This window comes from Oncorhynchus gorbuscha, linkage group LG05, assembly GCF_021184085.1.
Source record: "Oncorhynchus gorbuscha isolate QuinsamMale2020 ecotype Even-year linkage group LG05, OgorEven_v1.0, whole genome shotgun sequence".
NCBI classification, from domain to species: domain Eukaryota; kingdom Metazoa; phylum Chordata; class Actinopteri; order Salmoniformes; family Salmonidae; genus Oncorhynchus; species Oncorhynchus gorbuscha.
In genome coordinates this window covers 92,077,522-92,095,254 of record NC_060177.1, presented here as the reverse complement: position 1 = coordinate 92,095,254, position 17,733 = coordinate 92,077,522, and the positions used below count along the sequence as shown (strand labels likewise).

The 17,733-nt window shown below is 46.6% G+C and overlaps 1 protein-coding gene across 1 annotated transcript in view; it reads left to right on the top strand.

The window, feature by feature from the left end:
• The window catches only part of wdfy3 (WD repeat and FYVE domain containing 3), a 206,092-nt gene that overhangs the window by 169,407 nt on the left and 18,952 nt on the right, over nt 1-17,733 (top strand). Inside the window, 12 exon segments of the mRNA XM_046351507.1 lie at nt 4,273-4,433; nt 5,333-5,478; nt 6,403-6,523; nt 6,766-6,932; nt 7,554-7,608; nt 8,674-8,793; nt 9,963-10,080; nt 10,426-10,532; nt 11,208-11,361; nt 14,434-14,525; nt 14,702-14,914; nt 16,913-17,063. Of these exon segments, the coding sequence (XP_046207463.1) occupies nt 4,273-4,433; nt 5,333-5,478; nt 6,403-6,523; nt 6,766-6,932; nt 7,554-7,608; nt 8,674-8,793; nt 9,963-10,080; nt 10,426-10,532; nt 11,208-11,361; nt 14,434-14,525; nt 14,702-14,914; nt 16,913-17,063 (1,605 nt within the window).

Below are 17,733 nucleotides of genomic sequence, written 5' to 3'. Positions count from 1 at the left end.
GAAACTACAACTCCCTACTACATTGTCACATTGGCAACTACAACTCCCTACTACATTGTCACATTGGCAACTACAACTCCCTACTACATTGTCACATTGGCCTGTTGGAAACTACAACTCCCTACTACATTGTCACATTGGCAACTACAACTCCCTACTACATTGTCACATTGGCCTGTTGGAAACTACAACTCCCTACTACATTGTCACATTGGCCTGTTGGAAACTACAACTCCCTACTACATTGTCACATTGGCCTGTTGGAAACTACAACTCCCTACTACATTGCACAGCTCAGGTTTCATCTGATTTACACTATACAGTGAATTCGGAAAGTATTCAGACCCCTTGACCTTTCCCTCAGTTTGTTATGTTACAGCCTCATTCTAAAATGGATTGAATTGTTTTTTCCCTCCTCATCAATCTACACACAATAATCCATGTTTTTTTTTTTTTTTTACCTTTATTTAACTAGGCAAATCAGTTAAGAACAAATTCTTGTTTTCAATGACGGCCTAGGAACAGTGGGTTAACTGCCTGTTCAGGGGCAGAACGACAGATTTGTACCTTGTCAGCTCAGGGATTTGATCTTGCAACCTTTCGGTTACTGGCCCAACCAGTAGGCTACCTGCCACCCCATAATATCAAAGCAAAAAAAAAAGTATTTAGAAAAAATAAAATATATATCACATATACAAAAAGTATTTGGTTGAAGCACCTGTGGCAGAGATTACAGCCTCAAGTCTTGGGTATGACGCTACAAGCTTGGCACACCTATCAAGTTCTGTCAGGTTGGATGGGGAGCGTCGCTGCACAGCTATTTTCAGGTCTCTCCAGAGATGTTCGATAGGGTTCAAGTCCGGGCTCTGGTTGGGCCACTCAAGGACATTCAGAGACTTGTCCTGAAGCCACTCCTGCGTTGTCTTGGCTGTGTGCTTAATGCCGCTGTCCTGTTGAAAGGTGAACCTTTCGCCCCAGTCTGAGGTCCTGAGCGCTGTGGAGCAGGTTTTCATCAAGGATCTCTCTGCACTTTGCTCTGTTAATCTTTCCCTCGATCCTGACTTGTCCCTGCTGCTGAAAAACAGTCCTTAGGTGTCTTTTGGCAAACTCCAATGGTTGTCGTGTGCCTTTTACTGAGGAGTGGATTCCGTCTGACAACTCTACCATAAAGGCCTGATTGGTGGAGTGCTGCAGAGATGGTTGTCCTTCTGGAAAGGTTCTCCCATATCCACAGAGGAACTCTGGAGCTCTGTTAGAGTGGCCATCGGGTTCTTGGTCACCTCCCTGACCAAGGCCCTTCTCCCGCTCAGTTTGTCCAGGCGGCCAGCTCTAGGAAGACTATTGGTGGTTCCAAGCTTCTTCCATTTAAGAATGATGGAGGCCACTGTGTTCTTGGGGACCTTCAATGCTGCAGAAATGTTTTCTTACCCTTCCCCAGATCTGTACCTTGACACAATCCTGTCTCGGAGCTCTACGGAAAATTCCTTCGATCTCATGGCTTGGTTTTTGCTCTGACATGCACTCTCAACTGTGGGACCTTATATAGACAGGTGTGTGCCTTTCCAAATCATGTCCAACCATGAACAATTTAATTTACCACAAGTGGACTCCAATCAAGTTGTAGAAACATCTTAAGGATGATTAATTAATGGAAATAGGAGGCACCTGAGCTTAATTTCGAGTCTCATCGCAAAGGGTCTGAATACTTATATAAATAAGGTATATCTTGTTTTTATATGTGTGTGTGTGTATATATATACACACACACACACACACACACACACACACACACACACACACACACACACACACACACACACACACACACACACACACACACACACACACACACACACACACACACACACACACACACACACACACACACACACACACACACACACACACACACACACACACACACACATACATACATACATACATACATACATACATACATACATACATACATACATACATACATACATACATACATACATACATACATACATACATACATACATACATACATACACATGTATCCTCATCAATCTACACACAATACACCATAATGACATCACAATACCCCATAATGACATCACAATACCCCATAATGACATCACAATACCCCATAATAAAGCAAAAATGTTTTTTTTTAAATGTTTGCAAATGTGTGTGTGTGTGTGTATGTAGATATATATATATATATATATATGTATCATACACACACACATTTGCAAAAAAAAAAAAATTTTGCTTTGTTATGGGGTATTTTTTTTTTTTTTTTTTTTTACCTTTATTTAACCAGGCAAGTCAGTTAAGAACATATTCTTATTTTCAATGACGGCCTGGGAACAGTGGGTTAACTGCCTGTTCAGGGGCAGAACGACAGATTTGTACCTTGTCAGCTCGGGGGTTTGAACTCGCAACCTTCCGGTTACTAGTCCAACGCTCTAACCACTAGGCTACGCTGCCGCCCCGTATTGTGTGTAGATTGAGGATACATTTTTATTGAATCTATTTTAGAATAAGGCTGTAACGTAACAAAATGTGGAAAAAGTCAAGGGGTCTGAATACTTTTTGAATGCACTGTGTATACTAAAGTATGTGGACACCCCTTCAAATGAGTGGATTTGGCCATTTCAGCCACACCCGTTGCTGACAGGTGTATAAAGTCAGGCACACAGCCATGCAATCTCCATAGACAAACCATTGGCACTAGAATGGCCTAACTGAAGAGCTAAGTGGCTTTCAACGTGCCACCGTCAGTTCGTCAAATTTCTGCCCTGCTAGAGCGGTCTGGTCCACTGTAAGTGCTGTTATCGTGAAGTGGAAACGTCGAGGAGCAACAACGGCTCAGCCACGAAGTGGTAGGCCACACGAGCTCACAGAATGGGACTGCCGAGTGTGGAAGCACGTAGCACGTAAAAATAGTTTGTCCTGCAGCACTCACTACCAAATTTCAAACTGCATCTGGAAGCAACGTCAGTACAAGAACTGTTCGTCGTGAGCTTAATGAAATGGGTTTCCATGACCGAGCAGCCGCACACAAGCCTAAGATCACCAATGCGCAATGTCAAGCGTCGTCTGGAGTGGTGTAAAGCTCGCCGCCATTGGACTCTGGAGCAGTGGAAACACGTTCTCTGGAGTGATGAATCACGCCTCACCATCCTGCAGTCCGACGGACTAATCTGGGTTTGGGGGATGCCAGGAGAGCGCTACCTGGCCGAATGATTAGTGTCAACTGTAAAGTTTGGTGGAGGAGGAATAATGGTCTGGGGCTGTTTTTCATGGTTCAGGCCCCTTAGTTCCAGTGAAGGGAAATCTTAACGCTACAACGTATAATGACATTCTAGACGATTCTGTGGTAACAGTTTGTGGAAGGCCCTTTCCTGTTCCAGCATGACAATGCCCCCGTGCACAAAGCGAGGTCCATACAGAAATGGTTTGTCGAGATCAGTGTGGAAGAACTTGACTGGCCTGCACGGAGCCCTGACCTCAACCCAATCGAATGGGATGAATTGGAACGCCAACAGCGAGCCAGACCTAATCGCCCAACATCAGTGCCCGACCTCACTAACGCTCTTATGACTGAATGGAAACAAGTCCCCCTCAGCAATGTTACAACATCTAGTGGAAAGCCTTCCCAGAAGAGTGGAGACTGTTATAGCAGCTAAGGGGGGGACGAAGTCCATATTAATGCCCATGATTTTAGAATGAGATGTTCGACAAGCAGGTGTCCACATACTTTTGGTCATGTAGTGTATCTCAAAAGGGGGAAAAAAGGAACAAAATGTAATTCAAATAATTGAACCGAAAGATGTTAATCGCTCAGCACTACAACACACACACACACACACACACACACACTAGAGACATGAGACGAGTTATTCAACTATACTAGCTCTCAGAGAGACTGTAAAGGAAACTAAACTGCATGTATGACCAAGGTCATAGTTACTACACCAAGGTCATAGTTACTACACCAAGGTCATAGTTTCGACACCAAGGTCATAGTTTCGACACCAAGGTCATAGTTTCGACACCAAGGTCATAGTTTCGACACCAAGGTCATAGTTTCGACACCAAGGTCATAGTTACGACACCAAGGTCATAGTTACGACACCAAGGTCATAGTTACAAGACACCAAGGTCATAGTTACGACACCAAGGTCATAGTTACGACACCAAGGTCATAGTTACGACACCAAGGTCATAGTTACGACACCAAGGTCATAGTTACTCACACACTTGTCCCCCCCCCCCCTCCAGGTCTGGTGAAGGCCCCTCTGAAGAGGTCACGCTCCACCACGGACAGAGCCGATGAGGAACAAGACCTGCTCCAGGAACAGATCTTAGAGTCAGGAGGTCTGGATGAGGAACAGAGGACAGACAACACATCACTGCTACGACTACTGGAGGAGGGCGAGAAGGTAAGAGGACAGGGTGAGGACTGACGGGGAGGAGGAGGACTGATGGGGAGGAGGAGGACTGACGGGGGTGAGGAGGACTGACGGGGGTGAGGAGGACTGACGGGGGTGAGGAGGACTGACGGGGTGAGGAGGACTGACGGGGGGGAGGAGGACTGACGGGGGAGGAGGACTGACGGGGAAGAGGACTGACGGGGGAAGAGGACTGACGGGGGAAGAGGACTGACGGGGGAAGAGGACTGACGGGGGAGGAGGACTGATGGGGGGGGAGGAGGACTGACGGGGGGGGGGAGGACGGGGGGAGGAGGACTGACGGGGGAGGAGGACTGACGGGGGAGGAGGACTGACGGGGGAGGAGGACTGACGGGGGAGGAGGACTGACGGGGAGGAGGACTGATGTATTAATATAGGGGAGGAGGACTGACTGGGAGGAGGAGGACTGATTATAGGGGGAGGAGGACTGACGGGGGGAGGAGGACTGAGTGGTATATTATATATGTATTAATATAGTGGGGGGGAGGAGGAGATGAGTGGTATATTATAGATGGGGGGAGGAGGACTGATGTATTAATGTAGGGGATGGAGTACTGATGTATTAATATAGGGAGGAGTACTGAGTGGTATATTATAGATGTGTTAATATAGTGGTATATTATAATGTATTAATATAGTGGTATATTATAATGTATTAATGTAGTGGTATATTATAATGTATTAATGTAGTGGTATAGTATAATGTGTTAATATAGTGGTATATTATAATGTATTAATATAGTGGTATATTATAATGTATTAATATAGTGGTATATTATAATGTATTAATGTAGTGGTATATTATAATGTATTAATATAGTGGTATATTATAATGTATTAATATAGTGGTATATTATGTTCTGTTCCAGATCCAGCACATGTAATGTGCGCGGGTGCAGGGTCTGGACACTAGCGAGGGGCTGCTCCTGTTTGGGAAGGAGCACTTCTATGTCATCGACGGTTTCACCATGACCGTCAGCAGAGAGATCAGAGACATCGAGACGCTGCCCGCCAAGTGAGTTCATGAACCTTTTTTCTACATGAACACCTCACTTAACCCCCTTATTCACCCTTCATAACTAACGTGATTCAACTAAACCAATAAGCTTCGTTTATTCGTTGAATCGTGCGCTTTTGATGGATCAGCTTTAATATTGCAAATGGATTGTGGCGTCTTTCTATGTAATTGTCTACATCATATCCAATCACCCATATTTTTTTATAAATATATATTATTTAAAATATATTTTCCTTTACTATTTTCCCCTAACCCTACCATTCCTCCCCTAATGGGAGGAAACTAATGAACAACAACACTTAGGCCTCTACTTCCAACTTATACACATACTATATACATTTTACGGACACAGGATATTTTACATTAGTTATCTTGTTTTTTTTTGTTTAAAAAAATTGTCCCACCCAATCTCCGAACACTATCCAGTTTTGATTTATATTTGCCATCAATAGTTACGTTACAGCCTTTTTCTAACATGGATTAAATAACAATTGTTCCTCATCAATTTACACACAATACCCCGTAATGACATCACAATACCCCATAATGACATCACAATACCCCATAATGACATCACAATACCCCATAATGACATCACAATACCCCATAATGACATCACAATACCCCATAATGACATCACAATACCCAATAATGACATCACAATACCCCATAATGACATCACAATACCCAATAATGACATCACAATACCCCATAATGACATCACAATACCCCATAATGACAGTGACAATACCCAATAATGACATCACAATACCCCATAATGACATCACAATACCCCATAATGACATCACAATACCCAATAATGACATCACAATACCCCATATACATCCAAAAAGTTTAACTGGAAAGGGGGGGGGGTACTCAAGGAGAAGTTTGGGTTTTGACATGTCTCTCTGTCTCCAGTCTTCATGAGACCATCATCCCCAGAGGTGCGAGGCAGGGTCAGAGCCAGCTGAAGAGAACCTGTAGCATCTTCGCTTACGAGGACATTAAGGAGGTCCACAAGAGACGATACCTGCTGCAGGTGAGCAGTGCACTAACTTGGTTCCCATTTGTTGCTTGTGACATGTTGATCAGTCTCAACTTGCTCGACCTTGGTCATGTATATTAGGGTAAAACATGGCAAATCGTTTTGAGACAGAAAATGAGAAATATATCATTACTTTGTTGGACAAGTTCCGGTATCCCTCCCTGTTTCTATTCCTTTATGAATCTGAACCTGAGCAACGAACACAACCCTTCTGTAATGTTCTGTCTGTGTTCCAGCCCATGGCTGTGGAGGTGTTCTCAGGAGATGGGAGGAACTACCTGCTGGCCTTCCAGAAAGGAGTCCGTAACAAGGTGTACCAGAGGTTCCTCGCCGTGGTTCCTTCTCTGGCTGACAGCTCAGAGTCCGTCTCAGGACAAAGGCCCAACACCAGCGTAGAGCAGGGGTACCGTCTACCTTTCTGTAGATTCTATGTGATAAACGTCTATGTTTTCATATTTTGTTAAATCTGTTATGTATTTTATTTTTATTTAACCTTTTATTTTTTGTTTAAAAAAATTAACTTTTTATTTAACGAGGCAAGTCGGTTAAGAACAAATTCTTCTTTTCAATGACGGCCTACTGGGGAACAACGACAGATTTGTACCTTGTCAGCTCGGGGATTTGAACTTGCAACCTTTCGGTTACTAGTCCAACGCTCTAACCACTAGGCTACCTGCATGAATGTTTTCGTAAATCCTTCTATAACACTCTAACCACTAGGCTACCTGCCGCCTCTACATCTCCTACCTAACCACTAGGCTACCTACCGCCTCTACACTCTAACCACTAGGCTACCTGCCGCCTCTACACTCTAACCACTAGGCTACTATAGTGTCCTCCTCTCTGTGGTGTGGAGAGATCAGTGACTATAGTGTCCTCTCTGTGTTTCCGTAGCGTGGAGAGATCAGTGACTATAGTGTCCCTCTCTGTGGTGTGGAGAGATCAGTCTAACCACTAGGCTAGTGTCCCTCCTAGTTGCATGAATGTTTTCTATTGTAAATCCTTCTATAATGTTTCCCGTCAGGTCTGGGCTACTCAGCACTCTGGTAGGAGAGAAATCTGTCACCCAAAGATGGGAGGTAAGTCTGTTTTTACCAGTTACCGTACGATCTCCTACCTGAGGACCGTGTTAGCAGTAGGTCTGACAGTAGTGTGTCCTCTGTGTTCCCTTCCATTGCGTGGAGAGATCAGTGACTATAGTGTCCCTCTCTGTAGCGTGGAGAGATCAGTGACTATGGTGTCCTCTCTGTAGCGTGGAGAGATCAGTGACTATAGTGTCCCTCTCTGTAGCGTGGAGAGATCAGTGACTATAGTGTCCTCTCTGTAGCGTGGAGAGATCAGTGACTATGGTGTCCTCTCTGTAGCGTGGAGAGATCAGTGACTATGGTGTCCTCTCTGTAGCGTGGAGAGATCAGTGACTATAGTGTCCTCTCTGTAGCGTGGAGAGATCAGTGACTATAGTGTCCTCTGTAGCGTGGAGTGATCAGTGACTATAGTGTCCTCTCTGTGGTGTGGAGAGATCAGTGACCATAGTGCCCTCTCTGTAGCGTGGAGAGATCAGTGACCATAGTGTCCCTCTCTGTAGCGTGGAGAGATCAGTGACCATAGTGTCCCTCTCTGTAGCGTGGAGAGATCAATGACTATAGTGTCCCTCTCTGTAGTGTGGAGAGATCAGTGACTATAGTTCCCTCTCTGTATTTCTGTAGCGTGGAGAGATCAGTGACCATAGTGTCCCTCTCTGTAGCGTGGAGAGATCAGTGACTATAGTGTCCCTCTCTGTAGCGTGGAGAGATCAGTGACTATAGTGTCCCTCTCTGTAGCGTGGGGAGATCAGTGACTATAGTGTCCTCTCTGTAGCGTGGAGAGATCAGTGACTATAGTGTCCTCTCTGTGTTTCCGTAGCGTGGAGAGATCAGTGAACTATATTGTCCTCTCTGTGTTTCCGTAGCGTGGAGAGATCAGTGACTATAGTGTCCCTCTCTGTAGCGTGGAGAGATCAGTGACTATAGTGTCCCTCTCTGTAGCGTGGAGAGATCAGTGACTATAGTGTCCTCTCTGTAGCGTGGAGAGACCAGTGACTATAGTGTCCCTCTCTGTAGCGTGGAGAGATCAGTGACTATAGTGTCCTCTCTGTGTTTCCGTAGCGTGGAGAGATCAGTAACTTCCAGTATCTGATGCATCTCAACACCCTGGCTGGTCGCTCCTACAACGACCTGATGCAGTACCCTGTCTTCCCCTGGATCCTGGCTGATTACGACTCTGAGGTAACAACAGTTACATGACCCTATATAGACCCTGAGGTCACAACAGGTACAGGACCCTATATAGACTCTGAGGTAACAACAGCTACAGGACCCTATATAGACCCTGAGGTAACAACAGCTACAGGACCCTATATAGACTCTGAGGTAACAACAGGTAAAGGACCCTGAGGTAACAACAGCTACAGGACCCTATATAGACCCTGAGGTAACAACAGCTACAGGACCCTATATAGACCCTGAGGTAACAACAGCTACAGGACCCTATATAGACCCTGAGGTAACAACAGGTACAGGACCCTATATAGACCCTGAGGTAACAACAGGTACAGGACCCTATATAGACCCTGAGGTAACAACAGGTACAGGACCCTATATAGACCCTGAGGTAACAACAGGTACAGGACCCTATATAGACCCTGAGGTAACAACAGGTACAGGACCCTATATAGACCCTGAGGTAACAACAGCTACAGGACCCTATATAGACCCTGAGGTAACAACAGTACAGGACCCAGGTAACAACAGCTACAGGATATAGACCCTGAGGTCACAACAGCTACAGGACCCTATATAGACCCTGAGGTAACAACAGGTACAGGACCCTATATAGACCCTGAGGTAACAACAGGTACAGGACCCTATATAGACCCTGAGGTAACAACAGCTACAGGACCCTATATAGACCCTGAGGTAACAACAGGTACAGGACCCTATATAGACCCTGAGGTAACAACAGGTACAGGACCCTATATAGATTAAACTGGTCTGGTCTTGTTCCTTGTAAATGTAGTGGGATTAAACTGACCTGGTCTGTTCTGGTTCCTGTAAATGTCATGGGATTAAAACTGGTCTGTTCTGGTTCCTGTAAATGTAGTGGGATTAAACTGACCTGGTCTGTTCTGGTTCCTGTAAATGTAGTGGGATTAAACTGACCTGGACTGTTCTGGTTCCTGTAAATGTAGTGGGATTAAACTGACCTGGCCTGTTCTGGTTCCTGTAAATGTAGTGGGATTAAACTGACCTGGTCTGTTCTGGTTCCTGTAAATGTAGTGGGATTAAACTGGACTGTTCTGGTTCCTGTAAATGTAGTGGGATTAAACTGACCTGGTCTGTTCTGGTTCCTGTAAATGTAGTGGGATTAAACTGACCTGGTCTGTTCTGGTTCCTAGGAGTTGGACCTAAACAACCCACGGACGTTCCGTAACCTGGCTAAACCAATGGGAGCTCAGACAGACGACAGGCTGACCCAGTACAAGAAGAGATTCAAGGATTGGGAGGACCCTACCAGTAAGACATTCCCTCTCTCATTCTCTCTCTATTTCTCTCTCTCTCTCATTCTCTCTCTCTCATTCTCTCTCTCATTCTCTCTCTCATTCTCTCTCTCTCTCTCTCTCTCATTCTCTCTCTCTCTCATTCTCATTCTCTCTCTCATTCTCCTTCTCTCTCTCATTCTCTCTCTCTCTCTCATTCCTCTCATTCTCTCTCATTCTCTCTCTCTCTCTCTCTCTCATTCTCTCTCCTTCTCTCTCTCATTCTCTCTATTTCTCTCTCTCTCTCTCTCTCTCTCTCTCTCTCTCTCTCTCTCTCTCTCTCTCTCCTCTCTCTCTCTCTCTCTCTCTGTCTCTCTCTCAGGTGAGACCCCGGCGTATCACTACGGTACACACTACTCCTCAGCCATGATCGTGGCGTCCTACCTGATCCGCATGGAACCTTTCACTCAGATCTTTCTCAGGCTTCAGGTAACACTCCACCCACACCGTCCCAGACTCCACCCACACCGTCCCAGACTCCACCCACACCGTCCCAGACTCCACCCACACCGTCCCAGACGCCACCCACATCACCTGTATGAATGTTCAGATTATTCCAAGAGGTCCAAGCACTGAACCTTGAGGAACCCCAAATGTAACTTTGGTATTTTCAGAGGATTCATATGGTAGTTGGCTACAATGCAGTGTGGCCAATTTGTTGTGAAGGTTTCTGTATCTGCAGTGGATTTAATTGGCATCCATGTTTACAAAAAGTTTATTTCTCATCGCATGGTGATAAGGTTAGGGGGTTGTCTTGTTTGTCTTTGGCTGCGTGATAGTGACATATTCAGGCTACATCAGAGTTGTCCCCCCCCCCTGATATTAACCAGAGATAGTAAACAGCCTGTGTCGAGTGTGGTTTGAATACCAATGATGACCTTTCCTCTCCGGGAGATGTGTGTTGGTGGAGACGATGCCTGAAGTGTGTGTCCTGTTACTAACGTGTGTACGTGTGTTTTGCCTCTGTGGGTCTGTCTGCGTGCCTGCTTCCATGCCTCTCTCTCTCTGTGTGTGTGTGTGTGGTTGTGTGTGTGTGCGTGTGCCTCTCTCTCTGTGTGTGTGTGTGGTTGTGTGTGTGTGTGCCTGTGGGTCTCCCCCCTACAGGGAGGTCACTTTGACCTGGCTGACAGGATGTTCCACAGCGTGCGTGAGGCCTGGCTCTCTGCCTCCAAACACAACATGGCCGACGTCAAGGAGCTCATCCCGGAGTTCTTTTACCTGCCAGAGTTCATGCTCAACTCTAACAACTTTGACCTGGGTACGTCTGTCTGTCTGTCTGTCTGTCTGTCTGTCTGTCTGTCTGTCTGTCTGTCTGTCTGTCTGTCTGTCTGTCTGTCTGTCTGTCTGTCTGTCAACTACAACTTTGACCTAGGTATGTCTGCCTGTCTGTCTGCCTGTCTGCCTGTCTGTCTGCCTGTCTGCCTGCCTGTCTGTCTGTCTGTCTGTCTGTCTGTCTGTCTGTCTGTCTGTCTGTCTGTCTGTCTGTCAACTACAACTTTGACCTAGGTATGTCTGTCTGTCTGTCTGTCTGTCTGTCTGTCTGTCTGTCTGTCTGTCTGTCTGTCTGTCAACTACAACTTTGACCTAGGTATGTCTGCCTGTCTGTCTGCCTGTCTGCCTGTCTGTCTGTCTGTCTGTCTGTCTGTCTGTCTGTCAACTACAACTTTGACCTAGGTCTGTCTGTCTGTCTGTCTGTCTGTCTGTCTGTCTGTCTGTCTGTCTGTCTGTCTGTCTGTCTGTCTGTCTGTCTGTCTGTCTGTCTGTCTGTCAACTACAACTTTGACCTAGGTATGTCTGTCTGTCTGTCTGTCTGTCTGTCTGTCTGTCTGTCTGTCTGTCTGTCTGTCTGTCTGTCTGTCTGTCTGTCAACTACAACTTTGACCTAGGTCTGTCTGTCTGTCTGTCTGTCTGTCTGTCTGTCTGTCTGTCTGTCTGTCTGTCTGTCTGTCTGTCTGTCTGTCTGTCTGTCTGTCTGTCTGTCTGTCTGTCTGTCAACTACAACTTTGACCTAGGTCTGTCTGTCTGTCTGTCTGTCTGTCTGTCTGTCTGTCTGTCTGTCTGTCTGTCTGTCTGTCTGTCTGTCTGTCTGTCTGTCTGTCTGTCTGTCTGTCTGTCCTCTCAACTAATGACTTTGGCCTACTGTAGGTATACAGTGCATTCGGAAAGTATTCAGACCCCTTGACTTTTTCCATATTTTGTTTCGTTACAGCATCATTACAGCATGTTTTTTTTCCTTCATCAATCTACACACAATACCCCATAATGACATCACAATACCCCATAATGACATCACAATACCCCATAATGACTTCACAATACCCCATAATGACATTCACAATACCCCATAATGACTACCCCATAATGACATCACAATACCCCATAATGACATCACAATACCCCATAATGACATCACAATACCCCATAATGACATCACAATACCCCATAATGACAATACCCCATAATTCACAATACCCCATAATGACATCACAATACCCCATAATGAATACCCCATAATGACATCACAATACAATACCCATAATGACATCATAATACCCCATAACATCACAATACCCCATAATGACATCACAATACCCCCATAATGACATCACAATACCCCATAATGACATCACATACCCCATAATGACATCACAATACCCCATAATGACATCACAATACCCCATAATGACATCACAATACCCCATAAAGACATCACAATACCCCATAATGACATCACAATACCCCATAATGACAAAGGAAAAACAGGTTTTTAGAAAATGTTGCACATTTCTTAAAAATAAAAAATGACATTTACATAAATATTCAGACCCTTTACTCAGTACTTTGTTGAAGCACCTTTGGCAGCGATTACAGCATCAAGTCTTCTTGGGTATGATGCTACAAGCTTGGCACACCTGTATTTGGGGAGTTTCTCCCATTCATCTCTGCAGATCTTTTCAAGCTCTGTCAGGTTGGATAGGGAGCGTTGCTGCACAGCTATTTTCATGTCTCTACAGAGATGTTCGATCAGGTTCATGTCCAGGCTCTGGCTGGGCCACTCAAGGACATTGAGACTTGTCCCAAAGCCACTCCTGTGTTGTCTTGGCTGTGTGCTTAGGGTCGTGGTCCTTTTGGAAGGTGAACCTTCTCCCCAGTCTGAGGTCCTGAGCGCTCTGGAGCAGGTTTTCATCAAGGGTCTTTGCTCCGTTCATCTTTCCCTCAATCCTGACTAGTCTCCCAGTCCCTGCCCCTGCCCCTGAAAAACATCCGGACTCTAGCCCTGTTCTCTGCTATCTCTCTCAACTCTGACCTAGATACATCAGGACTCTAGCCCTGTTCTCTGCTATCTCTCTCTCTCAACTCTGACCTTAGTACATCAGGACTCTAGTTCTGTTCTCTGCTATCTCTCTCAACTCTGACCTTAGTACATCAGGACTCTAGCCCTGTTCTCGGCTATCTCTCTCTCAACTCTGACCTAGATACATCAGGACTCTAGCTCTGTCCTCTGCTATCTCTCTCTCAACTCTGACCTAGATACATCAGGACTCTAGCTCTGTTCTCTGCTATCTCTCTCTCAACTCTGACCTAGATACATCAGGACTCTAGCTCTGTCCTCTGCTATCTCTCTCTCAACTCTGACCTAGATACATCAGGACTCTAGCTCTGTCCTCTGCTATCTCTCTCAACTCTGACCTTAGTACATCAGGACTCTAGCTCTCTGACTCTCTCAAGACCTTAGATACATCAGGACTCTAGCTCTGTTCTCTGCTATCTCTCTCTCAACTCTGACCTTAGTACATCAGGACTCTAGCTCTGTTCTCTGCTATCTCTCTCTCAACTCTGACCTTAGTACATCAGGACTCTAGCTCTGTTCTCTGCTAGCCCCTGTTCTCTGCTATCTCTCTCTCAACTCTGACCTAGATACATCAGGACTCTAGCTCTGTTCTCTGCTATCTCTCTCTCAACTCTGACCTAGATACATCAGGTCTCTAGCCCTGTCTCTGCTATCTCTCTCTCAACTCTGACCTTAGTACATCAGGACTCTAGCTCTGTTTCTGCTATCTCTCTCTCAACTCTCTCTCAACTCTGACCTTAGTACATCAGGACTCTAGCCCTGTTCTCTGCTATCTCTCGCTCAACTCTGACCTTAGTACATCAGGACTCTAGCTCTGTTCTCTGCTATCCCTCTTTTGTTTGTGTGTCTCTTTCTATCTCTCCGTCTCCTTCTTTCTCACAATAGATCTTGCTAACACTTCGTAGTAACACCACTAGAAAATTGTTTTAAAAAAAGAGTTGAAAGAGTTGCCTTGATGTGTGGTTAATGTTTTAACAGGTGCCAAACAGAATGGGATTCGACTAGGAGACGTCCTTCTGCCTCCATGGGCCAAGGGAGACCCCCGAGAGTTCATCAGAGTCCATCGACAGGTGGGTACCAATCTACTGTATAGGTGTGTCAGGAGGTAAGACAACGGTGTTGTACAGTATACGCCGACATAGTCTGACGATGTCATCCCTCCAAGTCTCGTTCATTACTCGAACAAACGCGAGGAAGCCTGGCGATGTAGGCTGGGCGCCCCAACCTACTGTGTGTCTGTCTCTAGGCTCTGGAGTGTGACTACGTATCGTCTCACCTCCATGAGTGGATCGACCTGATCTTTGGCTTCAAGCAGCAGGGGCCTCCTGCAGTGGAGGCGGTCAATGTGTTCCACCACCTGTTCTACGAGGGCCAGGTGGACATCTACAACATCAACGACCCCCTCAAGGAGACCGCCACCATCGGGTTCATCAACAACTTCGGACAAATCCCCAAACAGGTATCATATTAACATATAACAATATACCAATATAAGACAGGTATTATATTAACATATAACAATATAAGACAGGTGAGTGAGGGGTGGTAGGGGACAGAGCAGGTGAGTGAGGGGTGGTAGGGGACAGAGCAGGTGAGTGAGGGGTGGTAGGGGACAGAGCAGGTGAGTGAGGGCTGGTAGGGGACAGAGCAGGTGAGTGAGGGGTGGTAGGGGACAGAGCAGGTGAGTGAGAGGTGGTAGGGGACAGAGCAGGTGAGTGAGGGGTGGTAGGGGACAGAGCAGGTGAGTGAGGGGTGGTAGGGGACAGAGCAGGTGAGTGAGAGGTGGTAGGGGACAGAGCAGGTGAGTGAGAGGTGGTAGGGGACAGAGCAGGTGAGTGAGAGGTGGTAGGGGACAGAGCAGGTGAGTGAGAGGTGGTAGGGGACAGAGCAGGTAAGTGAGGGCTGGTAGGGAACAGAGCAGGTGAGTGAGGGCTGGTAGGGGATGTGAAGAGGGGACAGAGCAGGTGAGTGAGGGCTGCTAGGGGATGTGAAGAGGGGACAGAGCAGGTGAGTGAGGGGTGGTAGGGGACAGAGCAGGTGAGTGAGGGCTGGTAGGGGATGTGAAGAGGGGACAGAGCAGGTGAGTGAGGGCTGGTAGGGAACAGAGCAGGTGAGTGAGGGCTGGTAGGGGATGTGAAGAGGGGACAGAGCAGGTGAGTGAGGGCTGGTAGGGGATATGAAGAGGGGACAGAGCAGGTGAGTGAGGGCTGGTAGGGGACAGAGCAGGTGAGTGAGGGCTGGTAGGGGACAGAGAGCAGGTGAGTGAGGGCTGGTAGGGCACAGAGCAGGTGAGTGAGGGCTGGTAGGGGATGTGAAGAGGGGACAGAGCAGGTGAGTGAGGGCTGGTAGGGGATGTGAAGAGGGGACAGAGCAGGTGAGTGAATGGGTGGTAGGGGACAGAGCAGGTGAGTGAGGGCTGGTAGGGGATGTGAAGAGGGGACAGAGCAGGTGAGTGAGGGCTGCTAGGGGATGTGAAGAGGGGACAGAGCAGGTGAGTGAGGGCTGGTAGGGGACAGAGCAGGTGAGTGAGAGCTGGTAGGGGATGTGAAGAGGGGACAGAGCAGGTGAGTGAGGGCTGCTAGGGGATATGAAGAGGGGACAGAGCAGGTGAGTGAGGGCTACTGATTAGAGGTCGACCGATTGGTACTGATAGAGGTCGACCGATTGGTCGACCAGATTGGTACTGATTAGAGGTCGGCCGATTGGTACTGATTAGAGGTCGACCAGATTGGTACTGATAGAGGTCGACCAGATTGGTACTGATAGAGTTGGTACTGATTAGAGGTCGGCCGATTGGTACTGATTAGAGGTCGGCCGATTGGTACTGATTAGAGGTCGGCCGATTGGTACTGATTAGAGGTCGGCCGATTGGTACTGATTAGAGGTCGGCCGATTGGTACTGATTAGAGGTCGACCGATTGTTACTGATAGAGGTCGACCAGATTGGTACTGATTAGAGGTGGACCGATTGGTCGACCAGATTGGTCCTGATTAGAGGTTGACCAGATTGGTCCTGATTAGAGGTCGACCAGATTGGTCCTGATTAGAGGTCGACCAGATTGGTACTGATTAGAGGTCGACCAGATTGGTCCTGATTAGAGGTCGACCAGATTGGTCCTGATTAGAGGTCGACCAGATTGGTCCTGATTAGAGGTCGACCAGATTGGTCCTGATTAGAGGTCGACCAGATTGGTCCTGATTAGAGGTCGACCAGATTGGTCCTGATTAGAGGTCGACCAGATTGGTCCTGATTAGAGGTCGACCAGATTGGTCCTGATTAGAGGTCGACCAGATTGGTCCTGATTAGAGGTCGACCAGATTGGTCCTGAGTACTGATTAGAGGTCGACCGATTGGTACTGAAGTTTCACAGAGAATGTATTCAACAGAGGAAGTGAGTTATTTTAAATGTTTTAATTGAATGAATCCGATCTCATGTTTTTATCGGTCTCTTCCCAGTTGTTTAAGAAGCCCCATCCTCCAAAGCGTGTACGTAGTAAGTCTAACGGGGAGATGGCGGGGGGCGCGCCCGTCTCTCTCTCCTCAACCACTGACAAGATCTTCTTCCATCATCTGGACAACCTCAGACCCTCGCTAGCCCCCGTCAAAGGTAGGACAGGCATGCACACACACTCTCTCACACACACTCATACACACACACACACGCACACACACACACTCTCACACACACTCTCACACTCTCACACACACTCTCACACAGAACACTCTCACCAGAGGAACAGTTATTTTAAACATTGAATGAACCATCACACTCGGCACACTTCACAGTTGTCTCACACACACTCTCACACACTCTCACTAACACTCTCTCACACACTCTCTCCTCAACCACTGACAAGATCTTCTTCCATCATCACAACACACAGACACACACACACACACATATATATACGGACAGGCACACACACACATATATATATATGCACACACACACACACATATATATATACACACACACACACACACACACACACACACACACACACACACACACACACACACACACACACACACACACACACACACACACACACACACACACACACACACATATACACACACACACATATACACACAAAGCAGCTGGCAGAATAATGTTCTGTATCAGCTGGGCTGAGCAGCTTGGCAATAGAAAGGAGAGGTGCCTTTAGGCCCCATGATTGGTCCATGTGACCGTTTGAAGGTTTTATTCATTGAGCAATGCAATGTGATTTGTGGATTCAAATTAAGTATTGAAGGAGGAGAGGAGAGGGTTTCAG